The sequence below is a fragment of the Lucilia cuprina genome, chromosome 6, assembly GCF_022045245.1.
Source record: "Lucilia cuprina isolate Lc7/37 chromosome 6, ASM2204524v1, whole genome shotgun sequence".
In the NCBI taxonomy this organism is placed as follows: Eukaryota; Metazoa; Arthropoda; class Insecta; order Diptera; family Calliphoridae; genus Lucilia; species Lucilia cuprina.
In genome coordinates, this window is record NC_060954.1 from 9,974,778 (window position 1) to 9,988,433 (window position 13,656).

At 27.9% G+C, this 13,656-nt stretch overlaps 1 protein-coding gene across 1 annotated transcript in view; it reads left to right on the forward strand.

The window, feature by feature from the left end:
• Positions 1 to 5,603: 5,603 nt before the first annotated feature.
• The window catches only part of LOC111688166, a 13,019-nt gene continuing 4,966 nt past the window's right edge, over positions 5,604 to 13,656 (forward strand). The window contains exons 1-3 of the mRNA XM_046953370.1: positions 5,604 to 5,907; positions 7,188 to 7,469; positions 7,552 to 7,775. Of these exons, the coding sequence (XP_046809326.1) occupies positions 7,229 to 7,469; positions 7,552 to 7,775 (465 nt within the window). The 5' untranslated portion in view covers positions 5,604 to 5,907; positions 7,188 to 7,228. The remainder of the gene's footprint in view (positions 5,908 to 7,187; positions 7,470 to 7,551; positions 7,776 to 13,656) is intronic.

Consider the following 13,656-nt stretch of genomic DNA (forward strand, 5'->3'; position numbering starts at 1 on the left):
CTAAACTATAGACTACAAACTAGATTGCCGACTAGACTATAGACTGATTAAGGACTAAAAAGTAGACTATACACTAGACTATAGACTAGACTATAGACTAGACTGTAGACTATAGACTAGACTATAGACTAGACTATAGACTAGACTATAGACTAGACTATAGACTAGACTATAGACTAGACTATAGACTAGACTATAGACTAGACTATAGACTAGACTATAGACTAGACTATAGACTAGACTATAGACTAGACTATAGACTAGACTATAGACTAGACTATAGACTAGACTATAGACTAGACTGTATACTAGACTATATACTAGACTATGGATTAGACTATAGACTAGACTTTTGACTAGACTATATACTAGACTGTAGACTAGACTATAAACTAAACCATAGGCTACACTATAGAATAGACTATAGACAAGACCATAAACTGGACTATAGACTATATCATATACCATACTATATACTAGACTATAGACTAGACTTTAGAATAGGCCATCCGCAAGATTATAGACTAGACTATAGACAAGATTATATACTAGACATTAAACTTGATTATAGTCTATACTATAGACTAGATTATAGACTAGACTATATACTAGGTTATAGAATAGACTATATACTAGACTATAGACTAGACTATAGACAAGACTATATGCTAGACTATAGACTAGACTATAGACTAGACCATAGACTAGACTATAGAATATACTATAGACTAGACTATAGAATATACTATAGACTAGATTATAGACTAGACTAATTCATTTGACTATAGACTTGACAATAGATTAGAATTTGGATTAGACTATAGATACGATTATCGATACAATTATCGACTATACTACAGACTGGGCTACAGACTATACTATAGACTAGACAATAGACTACATTATAGACTAGACTATAGACCAGGCTATAGACTAGACAAAAAATAAACAATAGATTAAACTATAGACTACAAACTAGATTGTCGACTTACTATAGACTGATTAAGGACTATAGACTAGACTATAGACTAGACTATAGACTAGACTATAGACTAGACTATAGACTAGACTATAGACTAGACTTTAGACTAGACTATAGACTAGACTATAGACTAGACTATAGACTAGACTATAGACTAGACTATAGACTAGACTATAGACTAGACTATAGACTAGACTATAGACTAGACTATAGACTAGACTATAGACTAGACTATAGACTAGACTATAGACTAGACTATAGACTAGACTATAGACTAGACTATAGACTAGACTATAGACTAGACTATAGACTAGACTATAGACTAGACTATAGACTAGACTATAGACTAGACTATAGACTAGACTATAGACTAGACTATAGACTAGACTATAGACTAGACTATAGACTAGACTATAGACTAGACTATAGACTAGACTATAGACTAGACTATAGACTAGACTATAGACTAGACTATAGACTAGACTATAGACTAGACTATAGACTAGACTATAGACTAGACTATAGACTAGACTATAGACTAGACTAGACTATAGACTAGACTAGAGACTAGACTATAGACAAGGTTATAAACTAACCTCGGCTATAGACTATATTATACACTAGACTATAGAATAGCCTATAAATTTGACTTTGGACTAGACTATAGACTAAACAATAAACTGGACTATAAAGTAGACTGTAGACTAGAGTATAGACTAGGCTATGGACTAGAGTATTGACTAGACTATACACTAGACTATAAACTTGATTATAAACTCGACTTTAAACTAGACTATAGGCTGCACTTAGCTTAGATCATAAGTCTATAGTCTAGTACATAGTCTATTTTCTAGTCCATAATATCACCTTTCAGTGTATCCTGTATAGCTTTTTCCTACAAGTTAAATTAGTAAACTAAAACACAATATTTAAAATTACTTATTTTTTTCTTTTAATTTATTGTTCAATTTTCATTACATATTTAATAATTTTACTTAAAAACGTTGACGTGGTCCATTAAAATCTGGTTGTATGGGTCTTTGAGGTGGTAAAGTTTGTGGTCTGCCAGGTCTTAAACTACCACCACCAATACTGCCATGAGGTCTCCACTCAGCACTCACCAAAGAAGAGGCCAAAGCCAATAAAGCAAAGGCTACGAGGATAAGATTCTTATAGATTTGCATGATGTATAGATATTTAACTCTTAAAATTTCAAAGCTGTAGACGGCTACTGAATGCTGTAGATTTGAAAACATACAGCTGCTTTTATACTCTCAAATCAAAGAAATTCTTATCAGTTTCTAGACTTAAAAATACCATAGGTCCGAAACTGACAATATTGATCATTTGTGTGAATCACCTTGTCTTTTCATCTTGTGTCTATATAGTATATCCGCAAAAATATAGTCAAGGGGATTTTTTTTTAATTTTTATTTTAAGAATTAAATTTTGTAAATAAATAAAGTCTTTTGTTTGCGCGATATTTCAACAATTTAGTAAACATTTAGACCAACTTCAGATCAGATATTTTTTGAAATCAGTTCAGATGAAAATGTAGACTAGACTATTTACTAAAGTATAAACTACACTTTATACTAGACAAAAGACTAGAGTACATACTAGATTAGACTATATATAGTAGAGTACAGACTAGACTATAGACTAGACTGAAGACTTTACTATAGACTAGACTATAGACTAGACTATAGACTAGACTATATACTAGACTATATACTAGACTATAGACTAGACTATAGACTAGACTATAGACTAGACTATAGACTAGATTATATACTAGACTATAGACTAGGCTATAGACTAGACTATAGACTAGAATATAAACTAGACTATAAAATAGACTATAAACTGCAGTCTACACTATAGAGTAGACTATAAACTATAAACTAGACTATAGTCCAGACTATAGACTAGACTATAGACTAGACTATAGACTATACAATAGACTAGACTATAGACTAGACTAGACTATAGACTAGACTATACTCTCACTATAGTCTAGTCTATAGACTAGACTATAGACTAGACTATAGACTAGACTATAGACCAGACTATAGACTAGACTATAGACTAGAATATAGACTAGACTATAGACTAGACTATAGACTAGACTATAGACTAGACTATATACTAGACTATAGACTAGACTATAGACTAGACTATAGACTAGACTATAGAAGACTATAGACTAGACTATAGACTAGACTATAGACTAGACTATTAGACTAGACTAGACTATAGACTAGACTATAGACTAGACTATAGACTAGACTATAGGCTAGACTATAGACTAGACTATAGACTAGACTATAGACTAGACTATAGACTAGACTATTCGACTAGACTATAGACTAGACTATAGACTAGGACTATAGACTAGACTATAGACTAGACTATAGACTAGACTATAGACTAGACTATAGACTAGACTATAGACTAGACTATAGACTAGACTATAGACTAGACTATAGACTAGACTATAGACTAGACTATAGACTAGACTATAGACTAGACTATAGACTAGACTATAGACTAGACTATAGACTAGACTATAGACTAGACTATAGACTAGACTATAGACTAGGACTATAGACTAGACTATAGACTAGACTATAGACTAGACTATAGACTAGACTATAGACTAGACTATAGACTAGACTATAGATAGACTATAGACTAGTATAGTCTAGTCTATAGTCTAGTCTATAGTCTAGTCTATGGTCTATTCTATAGTCTAGTCTATAGTCTAGTCTATAGTCTATTCTATAGTCTAGTCTATAGTATAGTCTATAGTCTCGTCTATAGTCTAGTCTATAGAGTATACTGCAGTATAGTTTATAGTCTAGTCTATAGTGTACACTGCAGTCTAGTTTATAGTCTAGTCTATAGTCTAGTATATAGTATAGTATATAGTATAGTCTATAGTCTAGTCTATAATCTAGTCTATAGTCTAGTCTATAGTCTAGTCTATAGTCTAGTCTATAGTCTAGTCTATAGTCTAGTCTATAGTCTAGTCTATAGTCTAGTCTATAGTCTAGTCTATAGTCTAGTCTATGGTCTAGGGTATAGTCTAGTCTATAGTCTAGTCTAGTCTATAGTCTAGTCTATGGTCTAGGCTATAGTCTAGTCTATAGTCTAGTCTGTAGTATAGTCTTTATACTAGTCCATAGTCTAGATTATACTTTAGTATATAGTCTAGCCTACATTTTTATCTTACCTGATTTCGAAAAATGTCCGATCAGAAGTTGATCTAAATGTTTAGAAAATTGTTGAAATATCGCGCAAACAAAAAACTTATATTTACAGAAATTAATTTTTAAAATAAAAAATCCCCTTGACAATATTTTTGCGGGATCTACTCTATAGACACAAGATGATAAAGACACACAAATGATCAATATTGTCAGTTTCGGACCTATGGTATTTTTAAGTCTAGAAACTGATAAGAATTTCTTTCTTTGATCTGAGAGTATAAAAGCAGCTGTACGTTTTCAAATCTACAGCATTCAGTAGCCGTCTACAGCTTCGAAATTTTAAAAGTTAAATATCTATACATCATGCAAATCTATAAAAATCTTATCCTCGTAGCCTTTGCTTTATTGGCTTTGGCCTCTTCTTTGGTGAGTGCTGAGTGGAGACCTCATGGCAGTATTGGTGGTGGTAGTTTAAGACCTGGCAGACCACAAACTTTACCACCTCAAAGACCCATACAACCAGATTTTAATGGACCACGTCAACGTTTTTAAGTAAAATTAATAAAAATGTATTCAAAATTGAACAATAAACTAAGAGAAAAAAATGAAGCAATTTTAAAAAAATGTGTTTTAATTGAAAATTTTAGGAAAAAGCTATACAGGAAATAACTTTGGAAACAATGGGAAGTGGCCATTGCTTGCAACGCTAAATACAATAGAGCACATTATTTGTTACTGATGAAAAAGATATAGATTCATGATTAAACTAGACAATATTATGAGAATTAAGCAGTTTAGGAAAAAAACTTAATTTTACAACATAATGAACCAGAAATGTAATTAATAAAAATAAAATTTGCAGATATGCTTATGTTTGTATGTAAATTTAATTTTACAATACAATAGTGTTAAAGAATAAAATATTATATAAATAAATACCTTGTTATATTGTTAATAATTTATTTAGTAAAACTATCAAATGAAATAATCACAATTTATTTAAAAATTACACAAAAACGTGAAAAAATAAAACGACAACTTAAAAAAACCGCTAAAGCGAATATGAAAAAACAAACAGCTGTTTACAAATTCGCTTTAGCATACAATGTGAATAACAATGCCGATTAACGTTTAAAAAAATTACGTCGTTAAAAATGTTTTCTTTCAACTCAATTTAATAATACAATTTTTATTGTAATACATTTTGAAAAACTTTTTAAATTCCAAAATATTTGCTAATTTAACTTTATATTTTCTTAAACTTGTGTATTATTTATTTTTCTAACCGTTTTAAATTTGATAAAAAATCTTCCGTCACCACTAAAATTTTAACGGCGTTAACATTGCTGCTTAAGCAGCTACAACGACGTAATGATATTTAATTGACGCAGGTGTCGCTTGAATGGATTGCAATTATTGTTTTGGATTGTGTGTGCAGTTTACGGGCTGCATTGTGTCGGTCCGAAATCGGTTGATAATATAATTATAGCATAAATTCTATGCAAAAAAAAGCAAATAAAAAATCAGCAGACATTTATTAAATCTAATTAAAAGAATATTAAATAAAGTGCGCAGAAAAACATAAACAAATAATCAATACAACAGTATTATTGTTGCCGATAAAGTTACCACAACGACAACAGCAGCAGGAAGCAAGAAAAATACAAACACAATAGGAGAAAATTAATTTTTCCGTGTGGACACAAAAACTAGGTAAGTCTTTGTTGTAATTAACAATAATTATGGCTATTAAAAATTTAGCAGAATAAAGCACAAGAAAATCTGTACACATCTGTTGTAAAAAGTGTTTATCGCTATCATTGGCTTTTAACCATAACCTCCTGCTCCTTTAAACTGGCTTTTTTGTGTGTTATCAGTATTCCTGCTTAAATTTTTTATATAAATGCCTTTTCTCTGATTGGGTACAAAGTCTATGTGTTGTGCCTCAATGTGTATTTAGATTTTTCTTTAACGTTGAACTTTTCAAAATTGCCTGTCGTGTGGTAATGTGCGGTGTTGGTGTGTAATATAAATTGTATTTGTAGTTGTTGTTGTTGTTTCTATATATTTAATAACACCCTACTGCTAGTATATGAGATGGTTGCATGTTGGAACTGTGTGATAGATAGATAGATAGATAGATAGATAGATAGATAGATAGATAGATAGATAGATAGATAGATAGATAGATAGATAGATAGATAGATAGATAGATAGATAGATAGATAGATAGATAGATAGATAGATAGATAGATAGATAGATAGATAGATAGATAGATAGATAGATAGATAGATAGATAGATAGATAGATAGATAGATAGATAGATAGATAGATAGATAGATAGATAGATAGATAGATAGACAGATAGATAGATTCTTAGATAGTTAGATAGCTAGAGATCTGTCTATAGTCAAAACTATAAAATAAAATTTAGAATACTCTATAGATTATACTGAAGACTTTTGATAAGTTTGGAATAGTTTATGTACTAGGTAATAGGCTCGATAATATACTAGGCTATAAAAGAGACTATAGAATATTTCGATATTTTTGAAAACTTCCCTAACATATGTATTTAAACTAACAGTTCCTATCAGCTGTAGTTCTGTTTTAAATATTTTGACCTTGATAATCTATATTTCCCTTTAGTTGTGTTATTAGCTATGCGTGAGTAGTATAAAGTATCAGTCAACCAAGTTAATTACAATGAACGTATAGAAACAAAGCAACAATTTATAAAAACTAAAATTTATATAAAATTGTTATTAAACTATAAAAAAACTATTGTGGTTTCTCATGGTTTTCCTCGCTCTCTATATAATATCATACTCTTATTTAAGAAAAACAACCCCTTACTAGTTGGTATAAAAGACAAATTCAAAATTTATTCCCTTTTCCTTAACAAAAGAACTATTTTATTAGTCATTTGTTTTTGATAAAAGAAAAATTTTTGTTTTTAAGTTTACATATACATATTTCTTTACGTTTTCAGTTGTATTACTTCATTACACAAGAAAAAAGAACAAACCAAAAATGGCTACCATATCCCGTTTTGTTTTGAATACTACGGCACCACGTTTGTGTTTTATTAAATCATCAACCAACACAACTACTAGAGCATTAATAGGCCTAACAAACACTACTACAACATTATCGAATAACATCAATTCAAACATCTCTAGCAAACAGCAAAACTTTATACGAAAATCGTTAACAACTTTGCAAACGATTGCTGCCACCACCCCTAACATAGGCTTCCAAAATAAAAATGATGGTAATTGTTGTTTCTTTTTTTTTCCTAAATCTTCTTAAATACAAATTTATTATATTTCTTTATCTATTTTTCTTAAACTAAGCTCAAATGCGTGATTATACTTCAGCTCCTAAGGGAGCAACTAGATCTTTTACTGGCACTTCAGCTGCTACTCCCATGCTGTTAATGTCCAAATATAAACCCTTACAACAAATACGTAATTTTTCAAGTTTAAATATGCCAATGCAGTCCCAGTGTTCTAAACTAGTTCATCAAGTAAGCAAAAATTTGTTTTTTTTTTTATTATTCTTAATTTTAAAACTAATTTAATTTAGCTAATAATACAAAAAAAAAAAAGAAAACAAACAAAATTTTTCAAACCTTAATAATAATTTAAATTTATTTATTTTTATATTGAATCTTCTTTAATAAACATTCATTTTTATTGATGGCTATTGAACTATATTCAATTGAATTTTAAATATCTATATATGTTTTGACTGTTGCGTGCATTGTCTGTTTGTTTGTTTGTTACATTTATACATACTAACACATTTTAACTTTATTATACTTCAATTAATTTTAATTATTATATTGTACATATGCAAGTTATATACATATTTGCAATATTTGTGTATTCTTCATTCATGCATATTAAAAAAAAAAATACAATTCTTTATTCTTTTACCTCAATTTTACATTTACTGATTTATAGCCAAATAATGTTCAAAGTACAAAGTTTATTGTGTAAAGAAAAAAGTGCATAATTTTTATATAAATTGTTGAGGACAATTTATTTCTCTTTAGCAACACAATTTTCTTTTTTACTCTTTGTCAATATATCATGTAATGTATTTGTTACTGTTTAATATTAATGCTTTTTTGTTTTCTTTCTTACATTTATTTGTTAATGTTAAGTTTGTTTTAATAATATTTTAATTTTATTTATAATTAGTTTTTTTTTTATTAAGTCAATTATAATTATATTAATCACTTAATTTAAGGGTTAAAAATTCACTTTCTAATATTGCCCTTTAGCGGTTTTAATATTCTAGCTAATGACAATGTAATTAAACTTTTAACATTTGATATAATTTAAATTTCTTAAATGGAATATGAAAGAAAATTTATGCGCAATTCACTTTTTCTATAGTCTAGACTATCATACCTATAGTCAAGGCTATAGAATATAAATTAGTCTGTATTATAGACTAGACTGCAGTCTGGATTACAAACTAGAATATAGTATACTATAGTTTGGACTAGGCTTAAGATTAGTCTATAAACTACAGTTAAAACTAGCTATGGACTATAATATAGACTCGAATATAGACTAGCGTAAAGACTAGACCATGCAATAGATTATACACCAGATTTTAAACGATACTAGAATACAGACTAGGCTATAGACTAGACTACAGACTAGACTATAGACTAAACTAAAGACTAGTCTATAGACTAGACTATAGACTTGACTATAGCCTAGACTATAGACTAGACTATAGCCTAGACTATATACTAGACTATAGCCTAGACTATATACTACACTATGGACTAGACTATAGATTAGACTATAGACTGGACTATAGACTAAACTATATACAAGACTATAGACTAGACTATAGACTAGACTATAGACTAGACTATAGACTAGACTATAGACTAGACTATAGACTAGACTATAGACTAGACTATAGACTAGACTATAGACTAGACTATAGACTAGACTATAGACTAGACTATAGACTAGACTATAGACTAGACTATAGACTAGACTATAGACTAGACTATAGACTATACTATAGACTAGACTATAGACTAGACTATAGACTAGACTATAGACTAAAGTATAGACTAGACTATGGACTAAACTATAAACTAGACTATAGACCAAACTAAGGACTAGACTATAGACTAGACTACAGACTAGACTATAGACTAGACAATATACTTGACAATAGACTAAACTATAGACTAGACTATAGACTAGACTATAGACTAGACTATAGACTAGACTATAGACTAGACTATAGACTAGACTATAGACTAGACTATAGACTAGACTATAGACTAGACAATATACTTGACAATAGACTAGACTGTAGACTAGACAATATACTTGACAATAGACTAAAATAGAGTCCAGACAATTAATTACCCTGTATAGTAGACTAAGATTACGCTATAGAGTAGACTATAAACTAGATTACAAACTAGGATATAGAGTAGACTATAGACTAGACTATTCACTAGACTATAGATAAGGTGTATGTTTTCTTTTAAAGATTATTTCTTTTTAATTGTAATTAATTTGTAAATTCTACATAAATGTATATAAAATGAAGTCATGCATAATTAATGAAATTTGTAATAGCAACGTTGTCTAGCAGTATATTGCTTTTCTTTGTTTTATTCTTTTTTTTGCATTTTAATTTATTTATAACAAATTAAAATGTATATAAGCTAAACCTTTTGTTGGTAAAATGTTTGACAAATTGCCAACAAGCTAAATTATTAAAAAAAAGAAATATTAGAAGAAAAATAATTTAAAATATAAGGAACATTTTTATACAAAAAAATTTGTATATATGACGTAGACGCAGGTGTTGTGGGTTTACATGATAGCGTTTAATGTATTTAAAAAGTTATTTATGCGAATGTAGAAGGTAAATTAAAGGATCAGCAGTATCTATGGTTCACTTTAGTCTATCAGAAGACAAAATTAAAAAATATTACGTTTCTTTTTATATAATCTAATATTTTGGTTCTTTTTTTACAAAAAGGCAAAAAGCTTTTGCTTTTTATTTCTTATCAACTTGATTACTTGGGTAATGTGTATTTTTCCTATATAAATTGTTGATATTAAAGGTCATTATTTATAAAAGTTAAATAGGATTATTATTTGCTATTTATTACAGACTTCTGTATAATGTTATCTAATTTTAAACGATTAAATAATATTATTATTTAAGATTATCATAAAAAGGTTTTGATAGCAACTATATGGATGGGGGGTGGTCTTATTATGATTATATATAGAGAGAGAAATATAAACAAAATGATTGCGATCCAGCGATATAGGAAATTGTCAAGCGATAGGTGTAGTAAATGAATATTATTAAGTAAATAGTAATTCTCAAGTTTGTTTTGTTTACAGTAATATTAAACATTAAAACCTTTAAAATATTACTACAAATTAGGGTTCTATAGTAGAAACGAAAAGTCGACTTTTCGACTTTTTTCATTTAGTTAAAAGTCGACTTTTCGACTTTTTTCATTTAATTAAAAGTTGACTTTTAGACTTTTCGACTATAAGTATTTTATAAATAGTCGACTTTTCGACTATCTTCGACTTTTCGATTTTTTCGACTTTTTCCGTATTTTTTGGACTAATTTAGAGTTTTTGACTTTTTTAAGTTTTTTAAAATTTTCGACTTGTTTCTAAAATTTTCGACTTTTTCCGACTTTTTGACTATTTTTGACTTTTTTCCGACTATTTTTTGATTTTTTTCGAGTTTTTCCAACTATTTTAGAGTTTTTGGCTTTTTTTTACTTTTTTTAAAATTTTCGACTATTTTTGATTTGTTTCTACAATTTTCGACTTTTCTCCTTTTTTTTGACTTTTTTCAAGTTTTTCCGACTATTTTAAGGTTTTCGACATTTTTTTAACATTTTTAAAATATTCGACTATTTTTGACTTGTTTCTACTTTTTTCGACTTTTTCCGTTTTTTTTCGACTAATTTAGAGTTTTTGACTTTTTTCACTTTTTAAAAATTTTCGACCATTTTTGACTTGTTTCTAAAATTTTCGACTTTTCGATTTTTTCGACTTTTTGACTATTTTCGACTTTTTTCCGACTATTTTATGACTTTTTTCGAGTTTTTCCGACTATTTTAGAGTTTTTGACTTTATTTCCACTTTTTTAAAATTTTCGACTATTTTTGACTTGTTTCTAAAATTTTCGACTTTTCTCCTTTTTTTTGACTTTTTCCGACTTTTTGATTTTTCAACTTCTTTTGACTATTTTTTTACTTTTTTCAAGTTTTTCCGACTATTTTAGGGTTTTCGACATTTTTTTAACATTTTTAAAATATTCGACTATTTTTGACTTGTTTCTACTTTTTTCGACTTTTTCCGTCTTATTTCGACTAATTTAGAGTTTTTGACTTTTTTCACTTTTTTTAAAATTTTCGTCTATTTTTGACTTGTTTCTGAAATTTTCGACTTTTTGACTATTTTCGACTTTTTTTCCGACTATTTTTTGACTTTTTTTTTCGAGTTTTTCTGACTATTTTAGAGTTTTTTTACTTTATTTCCACTTTTTTAAAATATTCGACTATTTTTGACTTGTTTTATACAATTTTCGATTTTTCTACTTTTTGACTTTTCGACTTTTTCCGACTTTTTGATTTTTCGACTATTTTCGACTTCTTTTGACTTTTTTCAAGTTTTTCCGACTATTTTAGAGTTTTTGACTTTTTTTTTCACATTTTTAAAATATTCGACTATTTTTGACTTGTTTCTACTTTTTTCGACTTTTCCGTCTTTTTTCGACTATTTTAGAGTTTTTGACTTTTTTTCACTTTTTTTAAAATTTTCGACCATTTTTGACTTGTTTCTAAAATTTTCGACTTTTTGACTATTTTCGACTTTTTTCCGACTATTTTTTGACTTTTTTCGAGTTTTTCTGACTATTTTCGACTTTTCGTCTTTTTCCTACTTTTCGACTTTTATTAACAAACTTTTTTTTACAGACGATAGTCGAGTTATCGACTTATTTGGAACAATATAGTCGACTTCGACTTTTTTCGACTAAAAGTCGATTGTTCAATTATTCTAAAGTCGATTTATAGAACCCTACTACAAATCAAATTTACAAACCACAAACGTAAATAATTCATGAATGAATTGAAGTTTTTCTCAAAAAAGTTTAATTTACATAATAATTTTTTCACATTTAGTTTTTTATATTTAAACAAATGTAATAGAAAAAAATGTTACTAACACTTAACCTCAAGTAATTTATAAATAAATTGCTCACAGTGAGTGATGAGCATTATGTGAGAACGTTATAACGAAAGTTTTTTTTTCCCTCCTCCAAATGACCAACTATTTGATATTTATAAACTCAAGCTAGATTTCAAGCAAAAACTAACATAAACATATTCAAAACGTTTTAAAATCTTTGAAAAATACTTGTTGTTTTTCATTCTTTCAAAATCTCTTTTACTAATTTCATTATAATTCTATACTCTCTACATAATTCTCTGCTCTTTATCTTTTATACTTTTGTTTTTTTCAATTCAAAGAAGAAGAACAAAACAGAACACTAGTCACGTTTATAGAGAATAATAATTTATAAATCTATCATAATAGTTTGTTTTAGAGGGTATCACGTTTTAGTTTTTTTTTTTTCTTTCTTTCTCTAAAATACTAATAGAGGAACTTACAACATCAGGTATGTCAAATAAAATTATTTTATATTCTCCTACATAGAGGGGTGAGGAAATTGAATGAATTAAACAACAAGGAAAAAAAACAAATGTATATCAATTTACTAACGTCACTCACTATTACGTTTATTTTTTTTAATTGTTGCTCATTTTATATTTTTATGTTTTAATAAATTTGTGAAAATTTACACCGTGTTTGTTTGAAAGAAAAATGAATTTGTAAACACTTTAAGATTTTATAAGGTTATTAATATGTATAGATAATTAAACGTTGTTATTTAATTGTTAATCTTTTACAGATTTTTTTTGTAATTAACCATTATTAATTGCAATAATTATTTGTAAATATTAAACTGGAATTAATCGATTTGTTTTGTCATAAATTAAATATTTTAAATGTTTCTTACAGCGAAGTAGTTTAATTCCTTCTTAGTTAAGTCTCGGACTTGAGAAATGATGTTAATTGTGAAATATATTTAGTATAGAAATGAATTGATAAAAGTGCTGATTTGAAAATAAGTGAAAATATTAAAGTAAAGGTAAATAGTATTGAAATATTTTTTTAATTTAATTAATTTTAAAGATCAGTTTTTCTAAAGAAGTGACTTTTTTGTTACGAATAATGATAGGTAGGTAGATAGGTAGGTAGAAAGATATATAGATAGATAGATAGATAGATAGATAGATAGATAGATAGATAGATAGATAGATAGATAGATAGATAGATAGATAGATAGATAGATAGATAGATAGA